Source organism: Conger conger, chromosome 9 (genome assembly GCF_963514075.1).
Source record: "Conger conger chromosome 9, fConCon1.1, whole genome shotgun sequence".
NCBI lineage: Eukaryota > Metazoa > Chordata > Actinopteri > Anguilliformes > Congridae > Conger > Conger conger.
The window spans coordinates 58,354,860-58,374,815 of NC_083768.1; the positions used below are offsets into that span (position 1 = coordinate 58,354,860).

At 46.0% G+C, this 19,956-nt stretch overlaps 2 protein-coding genes across 4 annotated transcripts; both read right to left on the reverse strand.

Annotated features, from left to right (window-relative positions):
- Window positions 1–7,222: 7,222 nt before the first annotated feature.
- On the reverse strand, window positions 7,223–14,672 carry LOC133137727 (LIM/homeobox protein Lhx9-like). The gene is made up of 7 exons (XM_061256056.1): window positions 14,622–14,672; window positions 14,021–14,167; window positions 12,387–12,595; window positions 11,400–11,508; window positions 9,476–9,611; window positions 8,266–8,480; window positions 7,223–7,579 (listed from the first exon to the last, which is right to left on the reverse strand). The coding sequence occupies exons 1-7, from the start codon at window positions 14,670–14,672 to the stop codon at window positions 7,223–7,225; spliced, it is 1,224 nt and encodes a 407-aa protein (XP_061112040.1).
- A 1,028-nt stretch (window positions 14,673–15,700) lies between these two features.
- On the reverse strand, window positions 15,701–19,848 carry LOC133137206 (histone H3-like centromeric protein A). Of its 3 annotated transcripts, none has more exons than XM_061255327.1 (5): window positions 19,399–19,848; window positions 17,867–18,006; window positions 17,549–17,664; window positions 17,245–17,319; window positions 15,701–16,387 (listed from the first exon to the last, which is right to left on the reverse strand). In XM_061255327.1, the coding sequence occupies exons 2-5, from the start codon at window positions 17,964–17,966 to the stop codon at window positions 16,259–16,261; spliced, it is 420 nt and encodes a 139-aa protein (XP_061111311.1). In that variant the 5' UTR covers window positions 17,967–18,006; window positions 19,399–19,848; the 3' UTR covers window positions 15,701–16,258. The 3 variants fall into 3 exon arrangements, with proteins under 3 accessions (XP_061111311.1, XP_061111309.1, XP_061111310.1); XM_061255325.1 differs by having other exon boundaries at window positions 17,867–18,030; XM_061255326.1 differs by having other exon boundaries at window positions 17,867–18,038.
- Window positions 19,849–19,956: the final 108 nt, after the last annotated feature.

The window sequence follows — 19,956 nt, forward strand, 5'->3', positions numbered from 1 at the left end:
TCGCCCTGACTCCCACCCCCCCTCGCCCTGACTCCCACCACCCCTCACCCTGACTCCCACCACCCCTCGCCCTGACTCCCACCCCCCCTCACCCTGACTCCCACCACCCCTCGCCCTGACTCCCACCCCCCCTCACCCTGACTCCCACCACCCCTCACCCTGACTCCCACCCCCCCTCGCCCTGACTCCCACCCCCCCTCGCCCTGACTCCCACCCCCCCTCACCCTGACTCCCACCACCCCTCGCCCTGACTCCCACCCCCCCTCACCCTGACTCCCACCACCCCTCGCCCTGACTCCCACCCCCCCTCACCCTGACTCCCACCCCCCCTCGCCCTGACTCCCACCCCCCCTCACCCTGACTCCCACCCCCCCTCACCCTGACTCCGACCACCCCTCACCCTGACTCCCACCCCCCCTCACCCTGACTCCCACCCCCCCTCGCCCCGACTCCCACCCCCCCACCCCCCCTCACCCCGACTCCCACCACCCCTCACCCCGACTCTTCCGTCCCTCACTTTTTCCCGAAGCGGAACCCGAACCCCCCTTTTTGCCTGTCGATGGCTTGCAGACCCCCAGCGACAGACATTATGGACATCATGGCCGCGTTCTTCTCTCCTCCCCCGTCTTCATCCCCCGCCTCTGGCACAGTCTCCAGGGGGCGCTCCGGGAACTGGTCCACGGACTTCCTCAGCCAGTTTCCCCTCCGGCCCCTCCTGGCATGCCCCTCCCGGAGCTCCAGGGACAGGCCGTCCCTCAGGCTGTGCGGCCCCAGCCCCCTGGCTGCGTCTCGGAGCACCGGGGTCGCTCCAGGTAGGCCGAGCAAAGCCTGGAGCTGGAGTAGGACATCCTCCCAGCCAGGGTGTTCCACACTGGGCCGGACTGGAGTTGGGAGGCCCGGCAGGGGAGACAGCAGGGCAGCGGGGAGGAGAGAGAGTGTCCAGAGGGGGCAGCAGAGGTGGAACACAGCTAGTGTCATCTATTAGCCCAAAATAAAAATACATATAAATGAGAGCGGGATATAAATATGGCTCATTAGGCAAGACTTGACATACAGTGCCCTCCATGTTTGGGACAAAGACCCATTATGTCTTGATTTGCCACATTAACATGCGGTTAAAGGGCACATTCACATTTTATTAAAAGGTATTCATACGATGTAGAAATTATTCCAGTTTTTATACATAGTTCCCCCATTTCAATGCACCATAATGTTTGGGACACATGGTTTCACAGGTGTGTTTCATTGCCTCCTTAATGCTGGTATAACAGATCTCTCAGCACCTAGTCTTTCCTCTAGTCTTTCAGTCACCTTTAGAAACTATTTTTACTGTTATCAACATGAGGACCAAAGACATCGCTGAAATCGTTGTCTTACTAAAGTCAACTGTTTGGAACATAATTAAGAAAAAAGAGAGCACTGGTAAGCACTCTAATTGAAAATGGACTGGCAGGCCTCCACAGCTGATGACAGAAGAATTCTCTCCATAATGAAGGAGTCAGGTGTGTTTTTGTCAATGACTACTGCCTGCAGAAGACTTTATGAACATGAATACAGAGGCTACACTGCAAGATGCAAACCACTGGCTCACCAGAAAAACAGGAGGAGTTTGCCAAGAAGTACTTAAAAGAGCAACCACAGTTCTGGAAAAAAGGTCTTGTAGATAGATGAGACGAAGATGAACTTCGTATGGAGGAGAGAAGGGACTGCCTAAGATCCTAAGGCATACCACCTCGTCTGTGAAACACGGTGGTGGGGGTGTTATGGCCTGGGCATGTATGGCTGCCGAAGGTACTGGCTCACTCATCTTCACTGATGATGTAACTGCCGACGGTTGTTATTTCATTGTTAATTCAGAAGTTTATAGACGTATCATATCTGCTCAAGTTCAAGCGGATGCCTCAAAACTCATTGGCCGGCGGTTCTTTGTACAGCAAGACAGTAATCCCAAACATACTGCTAAAGCAAGAAATACATTTTTCGAAAATACAATTGAGCATGCCTTTCATATGCTGAAGAGAAAACGTAAGGGGACTATCCCCCGAAACAAGCATGAGCTAAAGATGGCTGCAATACAGGCCTGGCAGAGCATCACCAGAGAAGACACCCAGCACCTGGTGATGCCCATGAATCACAGACTTCAAGCAGTCGTTGCATGCAAAGGATATGCAACAAAATACTGAGCATGACTACTCTAATGTTTATAACATTGCTGCATGGGGGGGGGGGAGGGACTATGTATAAACACTGCTGTAATTTCTATGTGAAACTAAAATTCCCAAAATGTGCACTTTGTCCCAAACATTATGGAGGGGCACTATTTTCACCCATGCCACAATGTATGTGTCCAGATGCTAACTTGTAAACTGGCCGACTAGCAGGTAGAAAATATGCCAAATAAAGTGCATTAATAGAAATCTGGACACAAATTCACATATGGTCACATGCACGCACACACACACGCACACACACACACACACACAGACATGCACATGCACAGGCAGAAACAGTGACATAAAAGCTGGTCAACCAGCTACCAACTGTTTCAAAACATAGCTTGAGCCGTTCAAACATGTCAGCTGGCCTGAACTGGGCAACCAGCTACCTGCCAGTTCAAAACCAAGCTTGAGATGGTTTTTAACTCAAATGTTATCTTCTCAGGGAAATGCATGTCAAGTAATATTAAGTCTTAAATGGAAATTGTAAGGAAGGCTATGCACCCAATTTTTCATATTTATCACTTTCATACATGAAATTAAGTTGTAAGGTATTATACAATTTCTGTACCATGCCAATAAAAATTATATGGATATAATAGGACACTTTCGGAAATATATTCCTGAAATTATCATACTCAATAAACAGTTAATTTAGTGCTTGTCTTGATATTTAAACACATACTCAGATTCTATTGTTTAAGACAGAAACCATTGAAATTCAAAAACAGGTGCAAATTCCCAGGCATAGAAACAAGGTAAACATTTGCAACAACAACAACAACAACAACAGCAACAAAACACATATAACGGTTAAACAAATCACCACAAACAAAGACACAATTTAAATTACCATGTAGCGTTCTCAGAATTTCTATGCATTTTTTTTGGCACCCACTCTTTAAATACCCTCCTGGATTTTGACCAGTTTTGACCCGCTGCCTCTGATTGGAGAGATCACTCCTCTGACGCACCTATCTCGCAGTGATGCCACCGGCATTCTTCAAACTTGGAAACAGCACTGATTTGAGTGATCCAAGTGGCCAATTATCACCGGTGACCGTGAAAAGGATTTCTTGGGAGGTCATGTCTCTGTTGATAAGTTCATCTCTAAGGGGTGATGCAAAGTCCACTGTAGACGTTCTATTGTCCATGGAAACCTTGCCAGTTTGTGTTTACCAGCTGTCTTTCCTGGCTGTGTCAAGCTGGAGTGCTATGAAAGCAGAAATCACATTTTCTCTGTGAGAGGAAAATGTGGAAAATATTTTACTAGTATTTCCCAGAGGCAAATACTAATTCTGCCCACTGGCCTCATTCTGAGATGCAGTCAAAAAGACATAATTTTATGTAATGAATCCTCATAAAATTAATATAATGAGAGAGGGAGTTAATACAGTATATACACACTGACTGGCTGGACACTACAGTACATTAACACTGCACTGACAGAGAGGGTTAATACAGTATATGCCCACTGACTGACTGGACGCTACAGTGCATTAGCACTGCACTGAAATTAAAGAAAATAAAACAATTGAAAGGTGGACCAGTGAAGGACAGAATGTTGAACAGAGAAAGGGTTAAGGTAGAGAGGTGGCTTGCAAAGGGGTACAGTATAAAACTGGGGAAATGCAGTGGGCGGCCTGTAGCGTAGTGGTTAAGGTACCCTTAAGGTCTGGTGGCTTGATCCCCGGTGTAGCACAGCCATTGGGCCCTTGAGCGAGGCCCTTAACCCTGCATTGCTCCAGGGGAGGATTGTCTCCTGCTTAGTCTATTCTACTGTCAAATCCGAGCTGTAGCTCGGGCACTGAATGCTACAGTACTGTACGTAAAAAGTGAAGAGTAGAATTAACAAATGTATAAACAGGCGTGTGTGAGCCGAAACTGGCTCCACTGGCTCCACTGGCTCTTCCAGTTCTTCAAAATTCCCCCGAGATGCTTCATCACAAGCAGACGCATGTCATTGCTTCAAGGTCACAATAACAATCGTTTATTTGAAAAGCAGTTTATTGCATTTCAGTGTGAGAGGAAAGGTTCAGATCCTAGCTGTGTTGTATTCCTCGATTATAGCCTTGAGACCTGAACTGCATCAGTACAGAGCTAGGTGAGTGAGGGAGAGAGAACACAAGACAATGCGACAGCAGTCTAAATTGTTTATTAAAGGTTTGTGGACACACTCCAAGGGGACTGTAGTGAGCTACACAGCAACAATCAGTAATGTAGAGACCTTGAGACATAAGGTGGAGTTCTGTACTAATAATAAGGATAATAATAATAAAAGAGGATGAGTTCAGTAGCACTATTTCTGTAGGGATTCACACAGTAACATTCTTAGAGCTGGCACCAGGCCACAATGAGTCACCTTTTGTTACAAATGTAAGTGCTATAAAGAGCCGTCCTGGTTCAGCTCTACTGTGGGAAAGTGTAACAGGTGAAGAAATTGCCTGAGTCCAAGGTGGGATTTGAACCCCGGCCTCTCACTTGTCCAAATATTTGTAGAACGAACGCGTTACCAGTCAGCTAAAGACGAACTCGCCTCTAGCCAAGGGCAACAACGTTCTTTTTTTATTTTTTATTTGAGGGTTACGTCATCGGGGAGTGTTGTCGCGGTAATTTTGCTACCAGCCTTCGCTTTCACTGCACGTCCGTGCTTACTAGCGAACTAGCTGAGCTAACCATGTTACAAAAGGGCTATAATGAGCCAGCCTGGTTCAGCTCTACTGTGGGAAAGGGTTATAAAGAGCCAGCCTGGGTCAGCTCTACAGTGGGAAAGGGCTATAATAAGCCATCCTGGGTCAGCTCTACAGCGGGAAAGGGCTATAATAAGCCATCCTGGGTCAGCTCTACAGTGGGAAAGGGCTATAATAAGCCATCCTGGTTCAGCTCTACAGCGGGAAAGGGCTGTAATGAGCCAGCCTGGTTCAGCTCTACAGTAGAAAAGGGTTATAATGAGCCAGCCTGGTTCTAGTTCTACAGTGTAACACAGTAACACACCAATAATTTCCCTACCTACATCTGCTCCTACAGATCTGTGTCTATCTTAGCAGAGCTGAGTTCGCCATAGTCCTCTATCAACGCATTCATCTACTGGCTACGGCTATCACCAGTCAGCCCCTGCACGCCCTCATCCGGCCGGCTGTTTTCTGCATCTACCTAAACATCTTTTCAAACATTATCCCTGACTCACACTTTCTATATCCCTATAAGTGTCAAACATCCTTTTTCTTACTCATCCGTTCATGCTATACAATCCCAGCAGTTTTGGTGATTTTGCTTTAGCTATGTGAAGCCAAACTAGCAGTGGAATTACATTTTGGCAGTTTTCTGGTCGATCAACTACATCCAAATTTGTGTTGTGGTTGCAGTTGTCGATTACTGTTTTGTCATCCTGAGGTGTAGTAAACCACTGGTGCATTTAATTATTTTTATTTTTTTCAAACCAGTTTGACCAAATACCACCTCCTCTCACTCTTTTCCCTCTGACCCTGATTGGTGAGAGGCACTTCGCTCCACTATAGTTGCCAACAGTCAACTGCCAACTGCCTTATATTGCTGATTCTCCCCACTGAGCGGTATTGTGGGGGATTGCTCACATGCGCATCAATGCCTGGGGAACATAAGGAAAATGTTTTGACAATTTTATTCACATATTAGTTTCATCTGAGTTTTGAGAGAAATTGTTGTTCCGCAAGCTGCATTGCTCATCAGGGTAGCTTGCTGTAGTTCACGCTACTTTCAGGATCGGATCAAAGCGGTTACCCCCCACCAACGCCAGAGTCAGTCAGAGATGTCAAACATCTACAGAAGACACGTGTGCAGGTAAGTGAAGAACAAAATGGAAACGACCAACGTAAAAAGTGCTTGCACAGGATCTTTAAGAAAAGATTGAAAGAGGAGATAGAAAATCCAGGCTCAGAAAAAAAAAAAGTTGTCCTCTGCATTTTTGTTCCAGTCGCCTGCATTGGTGCGATGCTTCAGCCCGATGAGTGAAATCAGTCCACTGGGTTCACGGGCGGCATAGACAAATGCCGGGACTTTTACTTTCTGACGCCTAAAGCCCAGCCTCCACCAATCAGCTGAGCCGAGTGGAGAGCTTTATCGGCCTGAACGGTCCAGTCGTAGGACGTGGGCTGTAGGCAGCTGAGCGCGGAGAGCCTAAAGCCAGCAGTTTTATGTATCGTGTAATACATAGTATATATATCAGAATAGAGAATCATGCTAAAGGCAGTTTTGGGTGTGGTACCTGAGGTGTCTGTTAACTCTTGTCTGGGGCATTTGACCTCTGTCTTAAGTCCACAGTACTATTACTGTCTCCTGTACTCAGTACTGTCTCCTGTACTCAGTACTGTCTCCTGTATTCAGTACTGTCTCCTGTACCCAGTACTGTCTCCTACATTCAGTACTGTCTCCTGTACTCAGTACTGTCTCCTGTACTCAGTACTGTCTCCTACATTCAGTACTGTCTCCTACATTCAGTACTGTCTCCTGTACTCAGTACTGTCTCCTACATTCAGTTCTGAATATATATAGTATAATAGTGATTTAATGTCACAGTTAACATTAAGTTCGGGGTCGTCTTGTAAACAGCGGTTTATTTGTTTACTCTTAAGCTTTGGTGTGGACTGCCTAGTGGACGTTTTGAGATTTAAACAAAAACATTCAGAAATTTCTCTGGTCTTGTCTCATCTCGGCTGTTTGGTGGAGATTGGGCTTTAACTTTCCACCTCTGACTGCCCCCCCCCAACCCATCCACATCATTACGGTACCACCAGGAATCTTTACAGGCAGAACTTGCATTCCCATGAGTTGATTCACTACCTGTAAGATGCATCCAAATCATGGGAGGACCTCATATGACAAAGTCCCAGTCGATCCTCAACAAAAATTACATCTATGCTCTTTAATGCCTGGCCCAAACGATAATGAAACCATAGATATTATTTTGGATTACCTGAAAAGGACATTACTTGAACCAAATAGACATAGGGTTAATACTATCAAAGCAACTAACAATAATATTGCTGAGGCGTCTTGTTGCAATCTCCCTCTCTTCCTGAACTGGCCTCCCCAAAGTCGAGGGTCATTAATGGAGAGAGCCTTGGTGGACTCTGGGAATTGTAGTCCAGGAGGAAAGAGTCTTTATATCCCCTGGGCTGGCCAATGGGACTTTGGGGCGTGTCGCTCAGGGGCGCTGTCAGCAGGGAGAGCTCCAATTGGTCGATGGTGCTGGTTTGGAGAGCCTGTGATGGTTGGGAGGTTGCCATGGACGCAGGCATTGTCGCCATGGCGGCAGGGGAGTTGCTCTGCGAATCGTCTGCTGGGAGGGAACGTCTGAGTTTGGCTCTGGCATTCTGAAACCACACCTGAGAGAGAGAGAGAGAGAGAGAGAGAGATAGGGAGGGGGGAGAGAGGGAGAGGGAGAGAGGGAGGGGGGGAGAAAGAGAGAGAAAGAGTGGTTATAAAAAGCAGAGCAAAGTTAACAATGCTCTGTCAATAAAACAGCTTTATCAGATGAATCATGAACTTGCGCAGGGCTGCCAACCCTATTCCTGGAGATCTACCATCCTGTAAGCTTTCATTTCGACTCTAATTTGGCAAAACTGATTGTACTAATTAGCAGCTGAATGAGATCTCTAGCTGTTGAATGAGGTGCGCTTTGTTAGGGTTGGAGCGAAAACCTACAGGACACAATATGTCCAAGAGCCAGGTTAGGCAGCCCTGCTCCAGCTGTTGAATGGTATGCTTCATTTAGGTTTGGTGTGAAGACCCATAGGATGGTAGATCTTCAGGAAAAGCATTGGGCAGCCTTGCTCTAGCTGTTGGATGGGGTGTGCTTTGGTTAGGTTCGGTGTGAAGACACACAGGATTGTGGATCTCCAGAAACAGGGCCGGGCAGCCCTGCTCTTGTGTATGCGGGCCTCCAACTAGAGGTGCTGATCCAAGCCAACTCCGCCTGGCAGACGGAAATCAATGTAGTAGCACCAAGGGATGACAGGATTCGAGAGGCTGTATGGAGAGACGGTGCTGGGCTTTGAGATGGGGCACCCACCTGTAGCACCCGTTTCGGGAGCCCGGTTCGGTGCGAGAGACAGGTCCAGTCCTTGCCGTCCGGGTTGTGTTTGAGGGCGAAATATGACTCCATGGCCCTCAGCTGCTCACTCCGGAAACACGTCCTGATTCGCTTGGTCCTCCCCCGAGCCCTGCCCCCTGCTGCTCCATCCTCCAATCGGGGCTCAGGGCTGCTGACTGACTCCTCCCCCTCCCCTGTGCCAACTGCAGAATGGAAGGCCTCACGGTTGTCATGGTTCCGTTATGATGGCCGAATGGCTACTATTATGCCTGCTTGTATAAATGCATTAATAAGTAAGCATACAGGTGTTCCTAATTAAGTGCTCAGTGATTGTAGATATGTAGTGTATCTACACTCACCGAGCACTTTATTAGGAACATTTTTACTTTATTACACCTACTTATACATGCGATTATCTAATCAGCCAATTGAGTGGCAGCAGTGCAATGCAATGCATACAATCATGTAGATACAGGTCAGGAGCTTCATTTAATGTTCATATCAACCATCAGAATGGGGGAAAAATTTATCTGAGTGACTTTGACCATGGAATGATTGTTGATGGCAGACAGGGTGGTCTGAGTATGTCAGAAACTGCTGACCTCCTGGGGTTTTCACATACACGTCTCTAGAGTTTGCAAAGAATGGTGCAAAGAAATAAAAATAAATAAATAATAATAATATATAATAATAATAATAATATATACAATCATAATAATATATATTATATATATATATATATATATATATATATATAATAATAATATATATATATATATATATATATATATATATATATATGGTTCAGCATGGTTATTCATGTAATTCAGATGAATGCACTGTTACCCTACCCTACATTGTAAGTTGCTGGAGTGAAAGAGTGTCTCCTAAATTAACGTTTAAAAAAATACTTCAGAGACTGTGGGTGTCTGATTGACTAGAACCGGGTAACCGGGTAACTGGGCAGCCACAAATTTATATCCTTTAGCCTCCACTGAGACTGCTTTTTTTACTTTTAACTATTTTTTTGTTACATAATACAGCTGTCTTGGATGATGGAAGCATGTTGCAGTGAAAATATATTTGACTTAATTTTAATTGAATGTCCCTCGTGTTAAGAGAAATACAGTATAGGGCTCAGGATGCAGGATGCAGGGTCTCGGGAGGTTAAAGTAAACGACGTCCTCACCTTCTCTGTCTGTTTGTCTGAGTTGGTCGGGACCTGGAGGACGTGCTCTCCCATCAGCCTGGTAGTGTGATTGGCAGTACAAGCTCCGCCCACGTGCACAGTACAGATTTCCAGGGAGCAAAGTGACATCACACTCCTGGAAGCCAGACAGATACCATTTTAGAGCAGCTTTCGAGCTACGAGATTCACCAGTTGATATGAAGTCGCCATCTAGTGACAATATTTTTGCTCAAAAAGACTATTTTTCCATTGGACTCCATTCATGTTTGACAGCTAATTAAAAATATTTCCACGTATATACTGATGCTACTTTTTGTGCGTTTTAGACATGTAATGAGACTTCAAAACTTTTCGTTTAAACGTTTTATTGGTTATTTCGGAGGAATTGCAACAACAAATACCCTCAAATCACAACACTCATCCTTACCAGTCTATGAATGTAACGCGTAATATAAAGCTGACAGTGACAAACACGACAGAGCCTGGCGTCTTTTCGTAGTCTTCTAGTAAAAAAAATCTTCAGATAAAATGTTGACTTTAGTGTGTTACACAACACTATTTCTATTTTTTGTCTTTTTGAAGTTTTCACTTCAGCTAACCAACTATATTACGAGCAAGCAACTTATTTGGCTAAGATATGATAGTCTACCACAAACGATGCAACTGTAACTTACAAATAAAGGTTTAGCTAAACACGCATTACTGAACCCAGACAAGCGATCACTGAAACTCTGTATACTATTGCTTATTATCCAAGCGAATAATACATATCTAGTTATAAAACGATACCAGTTTGTTATTGGTAGCAGCAAGCAAATTAGCTATTAGTTAGCTTGCCAAATTTACAAATATCTATGCTTGCGCAACTATGGTCTGAACGCTGGCTACTACGTGTGTATTGCCTCATATTTGTAAATTCGTCGAGCTAACTATGGCTAATTTGCTTGTTGCTACCGAATGCGAACTGGTATTGTTTTATAACTAGATATGCAGTCTTCGCTTGGATAATAAGCAACAGTATACAGAGTTTCTGTTATGCTGTTATTGAACAGACAGTGTCAAGCAATTTATGCTTGGCCTACATTATAGTAACTAGTCAAATAGCAAGCTAGCTGCTTGCTGACTTTTATAAGTTGTATCAGCAATGAATTTAAACAACGGTAATTATGTGAGGAAGCGCAGAAAACGCGGTAACTATGTTCTCATTATTTAACGTTACTCAGCAGCTCTTATTTTGACGGAAAATCAGTTAAGTTAAGACCGGAACTTCTGTACAGGAACTCTAATTGTTGCTAGTTTCACGGAGCTTCTGGAGTTCAATTTGGGCAGCTACACGCGAACAAGCCTCCACGCCATTGGCTGTGGCAATTGGAACCAATTTCCAACCAACGAGCTTGAATTACTGTACATTTATACAATGTTATAACAATATTACAATCAATATTATAACACTATGAATTTTAACAAGTACATGATCTTTTCTTAAGGTACAACCAGTATTTTCACATACCTCAGTATTGGACAGAACCAATCTGCAAAATCTCTACCTGATGATATGCGGTGTATTGAAATGCATCGTGATTCAAGTGTCGCGATACAACTGCGTTGATGTGACATGAATCGAATTTTATCGCGACGAATCATTAATTTAAATGGCAAACGTTTATTTAGGCAGATTGAGGCACTGAAGTTAATAAACACATGACAATGAACTTTGAAAGTTATCCTACTTGTTATTTCAGTGAGCTCTTGAGTGTTGGCGAGGTGGAGTGGGGCTTATCCGTCAAACCTAACGACCACGTTCCAATCGCAGCTAATATATCGTGATTAATAGTTATGAGTCCTATCACATTGTTAGAAATGAAGAGAAATCATATGGCATAGTATCGTTACACTCCTGCTTGTGATGCCACGCCCCACTGACCTGACAGGAGAAGCAGTGAGGGTGGAAGGTCAGCGCCCCTGACCTCATAACCAGAGCGGACGACGGGATTGGCTGGGAGCAGCGAGCACACCTCCCCACGCTGAACAACCTGGGAGTAAAAGGACACCCTGAGATGACGGGACACACTGGTCCCTTTCCCGATCCCTTATTTTTCACCTCCTTTCTACTTGGTTTTTCTTCCTGACCCGGAAATTGGGTGTTTAAAGAGGTCCGCCATTTTTAAGGAAACTCGAACCTGTTAAATGTTCCTCCTAAGAGTTAGAAGCCGGAAGGTAGGAGGCTCACATACTTTTCTTGAGCAAGGAAGCAGGAGAGCATCCATTGTGGAAGTATTTTTTGGAATGCCCGATCTATAAACGATCGTCCTGTGGATCCACCTCTCCCGTATGTTTGAAGGAGCGAGGACATTCCATTTTCCCAATTCGCATTTTCTAGTTTTTCCCTGTCTTCACTTCCTTTTCTCACCTCTCTTCCTGGCCTCTCCCGACGGGTGGGGAAAGGGGCACGGAAAGGAGTAAGGAGGTGCAACATAAGCGAGTGGAAAGAGCTCGCTCGCTACAGCAGAACCTGGGAACTGCAACGCATTGGGGAAATAGAGGGGAGTCTACATGCTCTGCATTTTAAGCTCAGCAAACTTTAGGAAGGTGGATTCTTTATTTGTTACTTACATTGGCCAGTGATCTTCATTCCTGGTCGTAGAGAGCCGCATTGTGTGTTTGTTTGTTGTTACTCAGCTCGTAACTGATAAATTAAAAGGGTTAATTACACAGGTAACTCACCTCTCCTGGTTTCTTGGGTCTGAACTGGTTGCTGATTTTAAGGCGAAAACAAAACCAGCCACGCCCTGCGGCTCTCCAGGGCCAGGAGTGAAAAATCATTGACAGAGGGTCTGAAACGGGTTTGCCATGCAGGAGGAACACGCAGCACAGGGTGAAGCTCAGGCTGAGGAGGGTGAAAGGTAAGGACCTGCAGTAATCGTGCTGGCAGTAGATCTTTCCGTCTCGGCAGTAGAGGGAGGCGTGCGACTGCAGCTCACACTGACACAGGCTGCAGCGGAGACACGCCCCGTGCCACACCCGCCCCGCGGCCAATAGGATGACCCGATCGCTGACACGCCCCCCGCAGCCGCCGCAGAGCACAGTGCAAGGCCCCGCCTCCATGGACGGCACCGGGGACTACAGGGGGGTGGGGGGGGATTCAATCATTAGTCATTTGGCAGACGCTCTTATCCCGAGCGACGTACAACAAAGTGCAAAGCAGAACCAGGGACAGGTGCGCTGAAAACCCAAGAGGGAAGTGATATTGAGTGATCACGTTCATTAGAAACCTGAAGCCTTGTAGAGTAAGAACATAAACTGCCCAAGCAGTATTACCACAGTTTTAGCAACTATCCATCCATCCATCTATTATCTTAACCTGCTTATCCTGAACAGGGTCGCAGGGGGGCTGGAGCCTATCCCAGCATACATTGGGCGAAAGGCAGGAATACACCCTGGACAGGTCGCCAGTCCATCGCAGGGCACACACACCATTCACTCACACACTCATACCTACGGGCAATTCAGACTCTCCAATCAGCCTAACCTACATGTCTTTGGACTGTGGGAGGAAACCGGAGTACCCGGAGGAAACCCACGCAGACACGGGGAGAACATGTAAACTCCGCACAGAGAGGCCCTGGCCGACGGGGATTCGAACCCAGGACCTCCTTGCTGTGAGGCGGCAGTGCTACCCACTGCACCATCCGTGCCGCCAGTTTTAGCAACTAAATAATTATACGCAAGTGCAATCATAACAGCATGTAGCATGTGTATGCCTAACAGTTGGCATAGGAGGCTGAAGAGGATTAAGCAGGCTAATGGGTTTTGGATTCATATACATTTCTGCAGTTGACTAATCTTGCCAGGTGTTTTGGAACAAAAAAAATTATCCCAAAAGTGTAAATACCACCCGCTAAACCAGGCAAGATGAATAGAGCACAGAAAAGTATTTGAATACCAAACAAATACATTTTAAACACAAGTATGATGAGTCCACTAAAGTGAGGCATGGGTGTATTAATGTGTTTCATCTTTGTCACAGCTGCTGTTGCGGTTGTAGCCACCTGTGGGCAGACGTTACCTTGGTGTTGAGTGCAGGTGTTTAGGGGCATGTTCAATCTGAAAACGTTTCGCTATGGTTTCTGTGTTGTACAATATGTTTTCTCCCAAGGGTGCGCAATGTTTTACTCCCGTTTGGCGGGTGTGTCGGGAACGCAGCCCGACTCAATAATGACGTCGGCGTACGCTTTAAAGGCTGGAGAACGCCTTCTCAGATGCCATCGGAACAAACGGTTTGCAACCATGTCCAGCGCACCACCATTTCGGTTTAAATAAACATTTTTTGAACGTGGCCCAGGTGCAAAATCCAGCATTATTTAGTTTACTGATAAGTTCATGAATCTACAGCCGCTGAGGTGTGCAGTGATAGCCGAACGAAAACCGAAAGGTTAAACTCTCAGGACAGAAAAAAAACCAAAAAAAAAAACACACGCACACAAAATGGCTTCCAGAGCGTGAACAGATGGCCCTGGCCTCCCCAGAGCAGGCGGAGCTACTCACCCTGTGGGCGGGGCTTCCGTCCGTCACGGTGGGGCTCCTCCCCTCCTGTGCGGCATCGCCCCCCTGTGACGCCTCGTCACCAGGGAAACCACGTGAGCCCTCGTCGCCAGGGAAACCGCTGCTCAGCAGTTCTTCCAGGGCGCTGTCCTGTGACATTACAGGGCCGGGGGGGCGGGAGTCTCTTTCTGAGGGGGGGGGTGAGGTGAAGTGGGGGGGGGGGTCTGTTAACCAGTCACAAACTGCTCTCTGAAAGAGGCTATTTATGGAGGAAGAAAGCCAGGGAAAACCCATGGGGAAGTTTTGTTAAATGTACCGCTACCATTCCGTAATAGACCTACTGTCACTAGCGCATTTGTGCCGGTGTCCCCCAAACCGCTCAATCGTCAGTATTTACAACAGAACTCACCAACATGCAGAGGCCTTGTCCATCTAATCCCCCGGGAATATATCTGACCTTCAAAATGGACAAATCTTAATTTTGACAGGAGGCACCAAGTGAATTACCCTGGGCAAGTGTCTCCATTAAAATGTAATCCTGTGTTTTATAAAGTGAATTGCATCAATGCAGCGTTTTTGGCACACGGACACACGCAGCGCGTACCCAGCCGCCCGCCCACACCTCTGCAGTGAACCGTGTGGCCAAAAGATACATTGAAATCAAGTCGGCCTTACCTTTGTGCGTTTTCTGAGACCGTTTATGTTCTCCAGAAATTCGATAGCGTGTGTAACGGCAGTTGGAGTCCCCTCCTCCTTAAACCTTAAATCGCCCGCATATGCACACCTTCTGTCACCCACACTTTTCGGGGGAACTCGCCGTTCCCGCAGATAACATGGGTTTTCCAGCCCGAATCTCCTTCTCCGTGGCAGAAGTGCTCGGTTCTTCTGTTGGCAAATCTCCCCGTTTCCAGTTACACAGGATATGGTTAGCTCCAGCTCATCCCTCCAGATAAACTGTCTGGCTCTTTGCATCCGCTCCCATTAGCATTAACTCCCAGAGTGATGTCACAATCCACCTGTAAACAGCACTGCCAGGGGTGTGGCCACACAGGTGAGGGGGGTTTCGATTGGCTGCAAAGGGCCAAAATGGGGTGGGGTCAGGATTCAGATAAAAAACAAAAGAAATCCCAGAGGGCCAATTAAAGAGATTTTTTTTTTGTGGAGACGGGTTGCACAAGTACACAGAGGAGCAGAGACAAAGACCAAAATGCAGTTTAAATTCTTCACACACTCACACACACACACAATCGTTCCTCTAAGACGCAAACAAGCAAGCAATACATAAGGATTTTAAAGGCCCATTTGCACCACAGCACTTCTCTAACATGTAACCATACGATGGTGTCGACTCACTCAAGAGTTGTGGAGGAGATACAGAGGAAGGTTCAGACATTTAAGGGTTAAACATCTCGCCTGCGTGGGACTCTCTTTTCACTGATCGTTGCATTTCGTGAAAGCTTTCCGTGACTATTGATTAAAAATCGCTTGGTTTCTTCAGCATTGGTGATTCAGCACTTATTCACTGACCACCGCGAATAACTGACCCTAGTGAATAACTGACTACTGCGAATCGGCAAGCACGGACAGCTGAGGCTGACCGGTGACACTGCACTGTTCCTGACATTACTGCGCGCACTTGCACTGATTACCAAACAATCTGCTGAACTCACTCACGGGCACAACTTCTGAAACACATTTTTATTGTAAAAAAAACAAAACATAAAACCATAAAAATCACAAATTATTTACAGAATTACAATGGTTACTTAAAAAGCACGATTTAACGGGCACCATGCATATCAGTGGATACAGATTCTTCAATTATCATTTGACATACACTGGTTGAATATAGAGAGTTAGAGTCCATGTACACTTTATACAAAAAGAAAAAGAAAAGAAAAAAGAATTGGAGGCAGATGTCGATTCATTATTATGAATATCAAACATATCCACACGACAACAGATTTGGGGGTCTGTGCCTCCAGAGTTTAGATTATATGCTTTTCATAAGACCGGGAATTACTCAAAATGCTTTGCACCCAGAATTAATTATTTTTTAAATACCTGCACATTTCAAGCAGTGGGTCAGTTTTCTGAATAAATTCTGTCTAAAAACACGTTGGACCTTAAAACTATACACAGCAAACATGGAGGGCGGGAGTAAGGACCCACAGGGGCCAGAGAGGGCAAGCCCTTGCCACCGCCCCCCCCCCCTCCTCTTCCTCCTCCCCCTCCTCTTCCTCAGAGGGCTTCCACTCCCCGGATCCGTCGAGCGAGCTGCAGGTCGCGTGGAAACAGTGTCACGCGCTTGGCGTGGATGGCGCAGAGGTTGGCGTCGGAGAAGAGCCGTACCAGGAAGGCCTCGGAAGCCTGCGGGGGGACAGGAGGAGGAAAAGGAAGTGACACGTTCAGGGCCACATGAACAGGAAGTTACAGGGTTAGGGCAAGAGGAACAGGAAGTGACACGTTTAGGGCAAGAGGAACCGGGAGTGGCATTTTTAGGGCAAGAGGAACAGGAAGTGACACGTTCAGGGCCACATGAACAGGAAGTGACAGGGTTAGGGCAAGAGGAACAGGAAGTGACACGTTTAGGGCAAGAGGAACAGGACGTGACACATTAGGGCAAGAGGAACAGGAAGTGACACATTTAGGGCAAGAGGCAGAATTCTCTGTGATTAACCTCAGGCTTACTTCTATTAAATGAATGGCGACTGAAAACAGTGACGGAGTTTGCAAAGAACTGTAAAAGAGCTTTCTAAACAAAATAACACACTGAAATAACATATTTCATGTTTTAAGCCTCCGTGAGCTAGCCTGCTAAATTGCTTGTAATACATAATCACGTTACTTTCACTCTTGACATCTTTCTGCCTTCAAAGTGCGTCGCATCCGCATGCTGCAAAGGAACTGCCGAAGTCGCCTTTGAAGGACAGATGACTCATCAGGCAGACCACAGTCAGGGACAGAGACTCATCAGGCAGACCACAGTCAGGGACAGAGACTCATCAGGCAGACCACAGTCAGGGACAGAGACTCATCAGGCAGACCACAGTCAGGGACAGAGACTCATCAGGCAGACCACAGTCAGGGACAGAGGAAAAGTAGCTGAGAGCTGAGGAAGAGTGTGATGTGGCTGTAGGCACACGACAAGGGGGGTTCACCACACACAACAGGGCGTTTTACCACACAGAATAGGGTGTTTTACTACACGGAACAGGTCGTTTTACCTCTTGTAAAGCCAGCAGGGCCATGGCTTGCCACCTCAGGTGCAGCAAGCTGAAGGTCTGGCACACCTCTCGCACCTACGGACGGCAAACACACAGAACACTGCGGTCACGGAGTGGAGCGGAGCGGAGAGAGTGAGAGAGAGGCAGGGAGAGGGAGAGAGAGCGGAGAGAGAGAGAGAGAGAGAGAGAGAGAGAGAGAGAGAGAGAGAGAGAGAGAGAGAGAGAGAGAGAGAGAGAGAGAGAGAGAGAGAGAGAGAGAGAGAGAGAGAGAGAGAGAGAGAGAGAGAGCAGGTGGCTGCAGTACCACTCTGGAGAAGGGCCCCTTCCGCAGCAGCAGTTCGGTAGATTTCTGGTACTTGCGGATCTCCATGAGAGCTCGGGTGCCTGGCCGGAACTTCTTCCTCCTCCGAGGGGATTGGGCTGGGGACAAATCAGACAGATTCAGAATCACACACACACACACACACACACACACAATACAATACAAACACACATCGCACAGATACATACAGATACACATCGCACAGGCACGCCTCTATGGACATATGCTTTAAATTCGGACAAAAACTTTAAAGTCGCAGACGGGGAGGGCAGAAGCCAGACGCGATAGAGCGCGGAGTACCTGCGGCCTGGGGGCTGCCCTTTTTCCGGGGCGAGGGCGCGGCAGGGGCGCGCCGTTGTGGGGTACTGGGCTTCCGTCTGGAGGTGGAGGTGTTGCGCATTCTCCTGGTGTGCTGCGCGGCGCTGCGCAAAACGCTGGAACTTTAGAGACGGGCGAGAGAGACGCTGCCAGACGGCGGGGGATTAATTTATATATGCATCGGGATTCTTAAAAAAAGACTGACAGATGAGGGATTTTAAAAGGAGACATGGGGGACAGGTTGGGAAATGGGTTCGGGAGTCAACTGAAGATTGTTGTTTGGAAGAGTTTTAGGGGAACTGAATTCACCATCTGGAAACATTGGTAGAGAGTAAGACATGAAAACATAAATATGTATGCTAGACATCGAACGTTTAGGTTAGCGCCATTAGCTATGTGATGAGGGGTACAAATGTATTTCATTGTAATAATAATAATAATAATAATAATAATAATAATAATAATTTGGATTTTTAAAAAGTTCGATTTCCAAATATAACTCACTAATCATTGATACATTTACCTAGCTAAGCTAACTAACCAGTAAACATAATTTCATAGTATGATATACCTTAGCTAGCGTTCCTCAACGGCAACATATAACTTACAGCTGACTTAATGTTAACCGTTTAATTACTTGTTTGGTGTCATTGTGAAAATTATAATTATAAAAGTTACACGTTTTCCTTGGCAGATAACAGTAACCGTTCGCTCCTGAATGGAATGTGAATGTGTGATCCTCTCTCCGGTAGCAACTCAGGCTGCTGTCTGCACATTACATTACATTACATTACACGGCATTTAGCAGACGCTCTTATCCAGAGCGACAGACAATGAAGTGCAAATCTGTAGGCATTTGATCAAACCATACGGCACCTAATTTCATTATATGGATTATTTTACCTCCTTGATTGAGGAAATAAGTTAATTGGTGAAATCAGGTGGCGTAAGTTGTAGCGTTATGTTTTGGTAACTTAGCCGTGCACCGCCGTTGCATTTAGCTAGCTAGCTAGCAAGCGACTAAGGTAAAGGTAAATGAAACGGTTATCCAAGTTAACCCAACAGAAAGATATATTAAAACCCGGACCTCAGCGTTATACCATCATTAGCGACGAAATTGTACGTTACTTCCCTCTAGGGTCTTTCTGCGCACTTGTCCCTGATTATGGGTATGCACTTAAGTCTCTCTGGATAAGAGCGTCTGCCAAATGCCAGTAATGTAATGTAATGAATATATGCATATATGTTTGGTATAAATTATATCCCAATTAACATGCTTGCCCAACGTAGATACAATAGCAATCGAAAACGATAGTGCTAACAGTTAGCTACGTCATTTACTGTTAACATTACTCATGTCAATCTCATTAGACTAGCTACAATCCAAAAGAAGGCTTAGCACGCTCGGCAGTAATTGTTCCGTAGCAAAGGCATTCAGATGGTCAAACATGTTATTTCCACATTCAAAATACGCTATGCATATATAGTTACAGCCCATCTAACAACCAACTTACCAAGTAACACCACAAGACCGATGGGGGGACGCTCAATGTTGTGGTAGCAAGCTATGCGGCTAGCATCGCAACTTGCGGAAGTTCAGCGAACTCGACGTGTTCAAATGATGCGCCATTTAACCGTCCAGTGTCATTGGCTGTCCCCCTGGCGGCTCGGATCCAATCGGATCTGCTCTTTCAGGTTGACCCAGGATTACCTTACTTATCGCTCAGCCTATTTCAAATAATGTTGTCTGAAAAACTTCGACTGACCCTGAGTCAGTACTCAGAGTAGACTATTTACTAGTACTACGAATACAAGGCGTGGTGGTGATCTGATCCATAACTGGACTGTCAACGCATCGCGTTGTACGGTTTAAATGTCCCTAACCTCCCGCTGACTCCACAGTTTGTATTAATACAGTGTAATATATGTATTCATATAGTGTTAATACCTGCCATGCAATTATATTTTCGTTGTAATTAGCATAAACTCTATTTTATCCAGTAATTATCTATTAAATGATAATCATTTAATAGGCGTGCTGTATGATTAACCGCTGGAATCTATGTTTGGAT